The sequence below is a fragment of the Gopherus flavomarginatus genome, chromosome 4 (assembly GCF_025201925.1).
Source record: "Gopherus flavomarginatus isolate rGopFla2 chromosome 4, rGopFla2.mat.asm, whole genome shotgun sequence".
NCBI lineage: Eukaryota > Metazoa > Chordata > Testudines > Testudinidae > Gopherus > Gopherus flavomarginatus.
This window is the reverse complement of record NC_066620.1, coordinates 136,973,540-136,983,502: the sequence shown is the minus strand read 5'-3', so window position 1 is coordinate 136,983,502 and position 9,963 is coordinate 136,973,540. Positions and strand designations below refer to the sequence as shown.

The 9,963-nt window shown below is 47.5% G+C and overlaps 1 protein-coding gene across 1 annotated transcript; it reads right to left on the bottom strand.

Annotated features, from left to right (window-relative positions):
* Positions 1 to 267: 267 nt before the first annotated feature.
* Positions 268 to 9,891, bottom strand: LOC127049063 (protein maestro-like). The gene is made up of 9 exons (XM_050949334.1): positions 9,800 to 9,891; positions 9,479 to 9,590; positions 7,617 to 7,763; positions 6,255 to 6,437; positions 5,090 to 5,245; positions 4,453 to 4,587; positions 4,064 to 4,166; positions 2,883 to 2,948; positions 268 to 2,064 (listed from the first exon to the last, which is right to left on the bottom strand). Exons 3-9 carry the CDS (start codon positions 7,758 to 7,760, stop codon positions 1,967 to 1,969), a joined length of 885 nt encoding a protein of 294 aa, XP_050805291.1. The 5' UTR covers positions 7,761 to 7,763; positions 9,479 to 9,590; positions 9,800 to 9,891; the 3' UTR covers positions 268 to 1,966.
* Positions 9,892 to 9,963: the final 72 nt, after the last annotated feature.

Genomic DNA, 9,963 nt, shown 5'->3' with positions numbered 1-9,963 from the left:
CATGGAGGGGGATACAATCATATGGACACATTTAAGTGTTTAATTAATTGCCTGGTTTAACACAACCTTTGACAGCCGTCTGTAAAAGTGGACACCATGACCCCTACAATGAGGGACTCTGATCTGGTTCATTTTTCTATTTTGTCTTTTTCCGGATTTTCCTCTTGAGATCTGCGTCTCAGACAGGAGCAAAAACAGCTGATGAACGACAGGGCTACTGATGTGTAAGTTCTCAGAGGCCTCTTGAAAGGCATCGTTGAGCTGTTGAGAGATTTTCAGACAAAAAACAGTGTTAGCCCCCGCCGCTTGTTCTTAGATTTATGCAATGCCAGGTCGATTCTTAACCCCATTATACCCCCATGATTGATCGTCGCTTCTTAATCATTCACTTACCTGAGCAACATCTTTCCCATTCACCTTGTCCGCTAGTGACTCCCCCAAGCCATGTCGTCTTCCAACTTTGGGGAGGTGGACAATGAGAGGCCATCACACTCATCAGGGTTCTTCACAAGGCAGGGCCGGCTCTAACATTTTTGCCGCCCCAAGCGAAAAAAAAGAGCGTGGCATCGCCCAAGACCCCGCCCCCTCGAGCCTGGCGTTGCCCAAGACCCCGCCTCCCCCGAACGTCACATCGCCGAAGTCCCCGCATCCCCCGAACGTCGTGTCGCCCAAGTCCCCGCCTCCTCCAAGCGTTGCATCGCGCCACCCAAGTCTCCCACCCCTCCCGAGCGCTGTGCCGCCCAAGTCCGAGCCCCACGAGCATTGCCTTTCTCAAGTCCCCACCCCCTCCCAGCGTCGCATCGCCCCGCCCAAGTCCCCCGCCCCTCCCGAGTGTCGCCAAGCCCAAGTCCCCGCCGCCCCGAGCGCTGTGCCGCTGAAGCCTTCCCCAGCCAAGCACCGCACCACTCAAGTCCTTGCCCCCCAGCTTGGCACTACACCTCCCAAGCCCCTTCTCCCCCCAGTGCCGCCCGGCTGGTCAAAAAAAAACCAAAAACAAACCCTGAGTGCCGCCCCGTCCCGAGGTGCCGCCCCAAGCATGTGCCTGGTGGGCTGGTGTCTGGAGCCGGCCCTGTCACGAGGGTTCGGGGTCAGGTTCTGAGGTATCTATCAATGGTCGAGTCAAAGGGCCCTCCTCGGAACTGTCACTGCTATAGTGCTTTAGCCATACAAGCCCAAAGGTCCTCAGGGCTAAAACAAAGTCCAAAGTTCTCAGGGGGGTGGTAAAGGAGTCCATGTCTCCTCTCAGCCTTTCCACAATTCATAAAACACGTCTTCTTGGTAAGAGATGGCCTCCTCTGCCCAGCGCTGGGATTTATGGGGTGATGGTGTTGCACTCTGACTGGCAGAGGACATTGGAAAGAGTTCTTAGAGGGGTCACATGACCCTCTTCTGGGCGGTTCACCCCTTCCGAGAACCTACCCTATTTTGGTCAAGTCTCCTCTTGCGGCAGTCCTATGCAGCTGAAACCCATCGCAATTGGTAAAGGGTATTGGGAGGAGTTCTTAGAGGGGTCACATGAAGCACTTCCGGACGGGTCACCCCACCCCAGAATTCCCCCCAGTTGGTCAAATCTCCTCTTGGGGTGATCCCCAGTGGCTGAAACCCCTCCTGATCAGTAGACGGCGGTGAGAGGAGTTCTTAGAGGAGTCACACAAATCACTTCTGGACAGGTCAACTGCCCCAGAACTCCCCCTGATTGGTCAAATCTTCTCTCGGGGCATTCCTATTGGGGCGAAGCCCATCCTGATTGGTAGAGGACAGTGGGAGGAGTTCTTAGAGGGGTCACATGACACATATTGCTTCTGGTCATGTGTCCGCCTTGGCCCCAGAAGTAATACCCCATGGGGTGGGTCTTCCGATGACCAGTGGGCAGGGCTTATTGGGTCTAGGGGTGGGGTTAACATTTGATTAATGGTAGTGCCCTTATACTACTGGAGCGCCTTGTTCTGTTTGTTTCCGTTCCGCTTCATTCCTCAAGCACTCTACCAGAACAGATGTTACTTATGATCTCAGTTGCCACCAGCTGGACAGTGGGACTTGGATCTTTCTCTAGGACCTGGAGAGCTGAAATTACAGAGGACAACACGTTAGGGAACAGACTGTCAAATCACAGCTAAGTGTGATCACAGAACCTTGAAGTATGTGAGCAAAATGATCACATGGAAAAATGTGAAACTGGACTCAGTCCTTCTATTGGGGTGGAAAATACATGAGAGATGAATAGGCCTCACTTTTCATATAGTCCCCTGTGCCTGAAATAGCTGGAAACTTATTATTTCTGAATATCATGCTACAGCAGCTCTCCAATACAAACAAAGCTTTAGGTTCCCCCATTGGTTCCTTCCATGCTCCCAACTGTGGGGAGACCTTGAAAGTCGTCCACTCTGCTGCAAATGGAAGAAGATCCATTTTTTCAATAGCTTCCACTTTTAAGTTATTTTCCAGCTCTATTCAGGAGCCACTGCCTGAGCTCAACTAAACCTGGAATTTAACAGAAGCCAGGTCCAAGCTGGTTTGTGCATGATATAGGGCACCTACTGGAAGAAAATTGCTGGTGGGAAATTTGGGGTAGCAGAAAGTGGCTACTTCTCACTTGGGGAGTCCACAGAGAGTCAATAAAGCCCGAAGAGTGGATAGCACTGGCTAGGGAGAGGGCATTGCCAGGACAACCAGGTGATGATGCACTGGCTCATATCACACCTTCTGCAGCTTCCTCCTTCAGGGAAAATAAAGCTGACTTTCTACTGGGCAAGAGTGTATTTGTCCTTTGATGTGTGGCTGATGCACTTTGCACCAGTGGTATCAGTTACTGCTACTTGTCGGCTAAATTCCTTTATAACAACTCACTAATGAGCAAGACTTCAGCTGTATTTACTACTTACACATCAGCAGATATTCCAGGTCCAGCCATTTCATACGCTGCATGTCTGTGTGTTTCAGGATGATGTCTAAATACAAAACGTAAAATAAATAACAGCAACAATAATAAAACCTTCCCTTGTTGAGTGCAAAGTGATATTGGCAGCCCCTAGACAGGTCATTGGCATCTCTTACTGTGGGCCTACAGGTGAGCTGTGGGCAAGAGGATGCTAGAGCAGTTTACAGTCCACACTGAAGAGAATGAGAGAGATATTTTTTAAAAAAGAATGTTTACAGAAATCCCATTTGCATGAAACAGTCTGTGCTCCTCTTGCCACTGCAGTCAGTTATTGGAGACATACTAAGAGAGTGTCTTGATCTAGTGGTCTGAGCAAAGGACTGGGACCAGGAGTGAGTGAGTTCTAAGCAGGGATCTCACAAGGTGACTGACAGGTGAGCCTTAGATGAGCCACAATGCCTGCCTGTCTCACATGGATGTGCTAGGGAGAAGAGGGCACAGGGCCAAAGAGGAGGAACCTAATGTTTCCTTGACAAGGTGCTGTGGCCAGGAAGGTGAAACAGCAGGCGCTATGGGGAGGTGGGCTGCATGCCTCCCAGTGATGAAGTCACAGAGAGGAGCACTGAACAGCACTGGGTAGGTCTGCACTTTGTGCTAGGGGTATCACTCCCATTTCAATGGGATGGACCCACACTAGCTCTGACAGCGCTGGCATGTTACAATTAGTATGTGGCTAAGGCAGCACAAGCAGTGGGAGGGGCAGCCATCTTGAGAATAGACTTTGGGGTTTGGATGGGATCATACTTGGGGTGGTTGAACCTCCTGTTGCTCCTGCCATCACAGCTACTCTCTATTTTTAGCACACAGGACTGGTGCGGATGTGTCTCATCAAGCTGGGAATTATACCCCCAGCTCAAAGTGTAACCATGCCCTACATGATGGTGTCCCAGCCGCTACTGCAAAATGATTGCACCATGCTTTCCCTGCAACAATCCCGAAGCACTTCATAGCAACTAATGAATTTCTCCCTCCACCACCCTGGAGAGGTAGGGACATTAACATCTCCATCTATGGGTGGAAAGCTGAGGCACAGAGAGAGTAATGGCAGCTCAGTGCTGCACAGTGGGATTTTTTCTGTCTCCCTCAATGGGAATATCAAAAGGGACATTGGGCATCATCTCTCACCAGCTAACTTGGCAGCAACTGCCCGGATCCCTTCCCAGCTGCTATGGAAGTACATGATGGTGTTTTTGTATAAGTTCTCCAGCAGTTCTGCATTCTCTTTGGCCTAGAGGAAATCAAGGACACATGAGCTCTCTCTGGCTAGAAGTGCCCTTTGACTGCCAGCACATGCTTTTACGAACCACAGGTAAGTAAGGGAAAGAACAGGTGGCTGGGTAGAAGTGGGAAAAATAGGAATCTGGGGCAGATTTGCATTTCCCATCACCCTCCCTCATATATCCCACCCTTACAGTTATTTACATTGTCCATCACACATCCCGCCCCAACACACCCCTCTTCACCCCACAGGCTACTCCAGTCAATAATCTCACACAGTTCAACAGCTCACTCACAAGGTGTCTGCAAATGTCCTCCTGGAGCTCGTTAGGATTCAGCTCGTCTGTGCCATCAAGGTGCTTATTAATTTCATGTTGGAGTCTCTTCAGTCCCAAAAACGGGAAACAGAGGTGAAATGTAGCTCTGCATTTCTGAAAAAGAGTGTCACACCATTGAATTGTTCCCTACCGAGTGCTGTGTTCAATCAAAGGGAACTCATCTGTGTGACTGCGCATCTATTCCAGGATAAAAAGGGATTCATCTGGATGTAATTAGCAGAAACATGCAAGAAAGACTAATAGAAGGGAGAGATTCCACTGAAACCTGGAGGTAGCATCCATGTCTTTTGGGAACAGTTATACCGATGAAAGCTGCTTCACCAGGCACAGCTGTGGTCTCTCCTCTGTTCTGGGGAGGCAGAGGCCAGGAGTGCAGAGACAAGACAAGAACAGAGACCTTTATGGGTAAGATGCATGACCTATCCTGAATTCTGGTGAAGCAGCCATGGACCCACCTGGCTGGAACTGACTCAGCAGGAGGGCAATGAACTAAGGGGAGAATTTGGGCCTCCACAACAAGCAGGAATAGCAAAGCTCCCCTGGCATTGGGAGAAAGATTCCTTTGGCCTAGTAAATAAGTTACTGTCAGTCTTACCGTTGAAACCTTGAGGTTTGGGTCTTGCAGATGCAGCAGAAGTGTGACCCAGCTCTTTCGAACCTGCTCGGTGAAATAGGCCTTCCATTTTTTCTTTGTCAACTGAGCCAGGATGCCAAATAGGACAAAGGCCATTGAGCGAAGAGCGTCATCCTCCTACAGCCAAGAAAACCCCACAACTTGGTAAGTAAGGGATAATCCCATCACACACCTCACACAGCCATCTCTTCTATGCTAAAGTAGAGTGATTCCAACTGCAGTGATTCATAAAAATATTTTAGAGCCAGTTCAATTTTAATGAAATTCCTCCAGAAGCCAGGCAGAGGTCCTTAGAAACCTGCCTGGTGTCTTGCCAGTGCACCCATCCAGCTCCTTGGCAGCCAATCTAGCAGGCTGACTGAGATTGTAGGCTTCCAAGCCCTCAGCTTTAGGGGGAGAGATAGCTCAGTGGTTTGAGCATTAGCCTGCTAAGCCCAGGATTGTGAGTTCAGTCCCTGAAGGGGCCATTTAGGGAACTGGGGTAAAAAGCTGGGAGCTGGTCCTGCTTTGAGCATGGGGTTGGACTAGATGACCTCCTAAGGTCCCTTCCAACCTTATGATTCTATGACCCTTGGAGTCCTGGCTCTCAAATTTGCATCTCCCTGGCACCCCTAGCTCCCAGGTTCCTAGCACTGAAAGCAGACTCCCCTGGGCTAAGGCTTCCAATAAAGCTAGGTTGAGCATAGTAATTCTGTTTCACAAGGAGTTTTGAAGTTTGGGGAGAGGGGTTCCCACAAATAGGAACAAAACCAAAATTTGAAATCTCAAAATTCTCTGCTAAACAGAGTTATCATTCCAACCCTTTCATATAAAAATAGTATAGAACAGGGCCAGCACTCTCTGTTGCACTCTGTAACCCCCTTTTCATGGTTATCTAGCTACCTAATCTAGTATTCAGACTTTCTTTGAGGTTCTCAGTGGCAATAAAGAAGAACAGAAGGGTGAGACTGTGGGAGCAGGGATGTCATCCCCATCCTCCTAATGTTCTCCTCCTCCATAAATCACCTCTCTTCCCTAGAGCCTAAAATCTCTGACATGAGCAATCCCAGGGAGTTCACATCACACATCGTAAATGGAGTCTAATCAAGTTCGGCTGAACTGGGGTTCGACAGTTCTGTTCACATACATCGTCAAAGTAGGTCCGGATCTGTTGGGTGAGGTCTCTGAAGGAAGAACCAATGTCCTTCTCTTTCAGCTCCTTCAGGACTTTGGCCAGTGCTTTCATGCTCTCGCCAATGACTTCAGAACTGAAAATGTCATGTAAGGCCCCGATCAGTATGTCCAGAAGAAACTTCTTGTGCTTTTTCACCTGGACAAACAGATGACATTAAAGAACAATGATCACTGATCACAATTCTAAGAAGTTTTCTTTAGCAGTTATGAAGCAGTGGGAATTTCATCAACCCCCTCTCACGCCAGAGACCTATAGCTATATTTCAGACCAGGTGCTAGCTACAATGAGCCAAACTCGGTGTCATAATACACCTTTGTAATCCTATTATTAGATTTCTAGTTACTTAGATTCCAAGGCCAAAAGGAACCATTGTGATTATCCTGTCTGACCTCCTGCATAACACAGAACTTCCCCAAAATAGTCTCTGTTGGAACTAGAGTGTATCTTTTAGAAAAACATCCAATCTTGATTTTAAAATGGCTAGTGACAGAGAATCCACCACAACCTTTGGCAAATTGTTCCAATGGTTACTTAAAATTACCATTAAAAATGGATGCCTTATTCCCAGTCTGAATGAGTCTAGCTTCATTTTTCCCCATTGAATCTTGTTATACCTTTGTTTGCTAATGTGAAGAACCCATTACCAAAATTTGTTCCCCATGTGAGTAGTTATAGACTGTCCTCAAGTCACTCCTTAACTTTCTCTTTGTAAAGCTAAATAGATTGAGCTCCTTGAATCTATCACTAAAGGTCTATTTTCCAGTCCTTTGATAATTCTTGTGACTCTTCTCTGAATCCTCTCTAACTGATCAGCATCATTCTTGAATTGTGGACACCTGATCTGGACACAGTATTCCAGCAGTGCTCACATGAGTGTCATATTCAGAGGGAAAATAACTTCTTTACTCTGATTCAAGATTCCTCTGTTTATGCCTCCAAGGATCATTTCAGCCCTTTTGGCCACAACTTGGCATTGGGAGCCTATGTTCAACTGATTCTCTGCCATGATTCAAGTTTTTTTTCAGCGTCATTGCTTCCTGGGATAGAGTCTCCCATCCTGTAAGTATGGCCTGCATTTTTTCTTCCTAGATGTATACATTTACATATGGTCATATTAAAGTGCACATTGTTTACTTATGCCCAGCTTACCAAAGGATCCAGCTTGATCTGTAATGACTGCAAAAAGGTTACTAGGGTATGAGAGAGAGAACAGAATTTGGCATAGTGCATTGTGTGCAGTCTCTGTAAACTCTGAACAATTTTTTCCCTTGGTTTCTCTAGTTATGGTGCATCCTATTCAGTAATCTCTCATACCTTCTTAGGAGCCCCATCGACTATATTTCCCAGGCCTCTTACAGCCATCTGACGGACAATGCTGTTCCTATCCTGTGACCTTTCCGCCAAGATGCATAAGACACTCTTAAGGAATTTCTTCTCCCTGAGCATGGGATCACTCATTAGCTGAAATAAAATCAACATGTCCATTAGCTCCAATATGATCATAAAGATTGGGAATAGAATTTGAGCCGACATGGAATACACTGAAAACAACAAGGAGTCCTCCTACAGCCACAGTCTTGCAGATACAGACTAATATGGCTTCCCCTCTGACACTTGCCACATAACACACTGTAACTTTATTATTCCACACATATGAGAAATATCTTAAAAACATGGAGCTTTCCTTTTGGGCACTATAATAGGGATCCACTCACCTCTTGAGAGCCTCTTAGTGGCTGGGTCTCGTACTACAGTCCTTTTCTCACCCCTGGTGCACCCTGCCAGCCGACCTCAGTGAGTCTTCTGTGGCTCAGGCCTCTGGCTAAGTCTCAAAGGCCAAATGAACCCCTTCTGGGATAGTCAAGAAAAGTCCCATTGCCCTCACTAGAGTCTCCAGCCCCAACTCTGGGTCCTTGAAATTCTGCCCTTTGTTCAAGCTCTCCATAAGCATTGTCCCCTTCCTGGGCCTTATGCCACTGTAAGTGATAGGGGAACCAGGGCCTGCCCATAACTCTGAGTTCCAAACCATGGACCCTGTAAACAGTAGTTAGGCACTTTCAGTGGATTGTTGCATTGTTGCTTCTTCCTAACGGCCACTTTTAGCTTCACCTTCACCTCAAGGTTAAAGTTCTTAAGGACTCTCTTCCTGCAAACCCAACTTAAGCAAATGCTGCAAGAATCAAACTCTGGCAATCCCATGAATTTCTGTGGCCACAGAGCAGCATCCTTTCTTGCCCCTCCAGTTCTTGCCTGGAACTGACCTGCTAAGGCCCTGCAGCTCCTTTTAGCTGAGCCTGATGGGCTCTGATTGGCTGCTTTCATGGGGGCTCTCTAGACAGACCCAGATTTGTGGCTCTTTTCCTGGGGCAGGGTGCAGTAGGACCACAGGGCCTCTTGGAAGAAGCCTCAAAGCCCCGGTACAGCCCATCCCAGGCACAGATCGATTGTTTTTCTTAGAACCAGATGAGCCCCTGAGATAGTTGCTTAGTGTAAGTGGGAAATATGATGCAGATGTTAGAGGAAGGAGGTGGAAAGGGAGGATGGCCCAGCAGTTATCACACTAGCCTAGGACTTAGGAGACCCAGCTTCAATTTCCTGCTCCCTCAAAGACTTCCTGGCTGACCTTGGGCAAATCACTTAGCCCTTCTGTGCATCAGCTCCCTGCCTGTAAAATAGGAATAAGAGTGCTTCCCTACCTCCCAAGAGTGTTGTGGGGATACATACATACATTAATGAGTTTTGAGGTACTCAGATACTACAGTAATGAGAACCTATGATAGATGTGAAGGTATTTGTAAGTTGCTTGTTTTATAGTATTAGGACACTAGGTTCATTCAGAAGATCTGCTGAGCTAAACCAAAATCAGGAGCTGTTGGTTAGTATCAGCACTAGGACTTGGCAGAAGAGGTCCAGGAATCCAAACTCTGTCTGTATCTCTCAGCCAGCCCCCATGGTTGTCCAGCTAGTATAGGCAATGACAGCAATACAAATATCAGAGAGAGAATGACTCAGAAAGGTAGAATGAAGTTCCTTGTCAGGTTTCCATATAAAAGGGGACCCATTCTACAATCTAAAATGACAATTACTCCTGTGAACTGAACTGTACAACTCCCGAAAGAAAGGCAAACAGACAACGGTCTAAAGGTGAAACTGCTCTTCAGAGCCCGGTGTCTTACCTGGGCAAGGAAAGCTGTGCCGGTGACTCGGTAGTTTTCTGTCGGGGAATTCACCCAGGGGCGGAGGCTCTGGATGATTTCAGGTGTTATTAGTCCAGATCTTAGCAGAACACTGGAAGGCAAAAGAAACCACTTATGAGGTCGATTGCACACTTCAAAAAACTCAGCTGCTCTGAGCAGACATCTCTAATATCTATGAGTGGGAGCTGTGTGTTTTCACCCAGGGCACCCCCCACAAAGCTATAAACTGGAGGTTCCCTCTCAGCCATTCTATTTGCTACTGATTCCCAAGGATAAAATGATGCCTCCTAGATCTCTTACCTCACCAGCAGACACACTCCCTCATGGTGAGTCTGGGGGTTTTCAAGCAGAATCCATGTTCCCTGCTCCTTGAGTGGTCTCACCAGTCTCGCATTCCCAGAGTCAGGAAGCCCCAGTTATTTGTCAGTTCTGCTGTTCATCGACAGTTCATCCATTGTCAATAT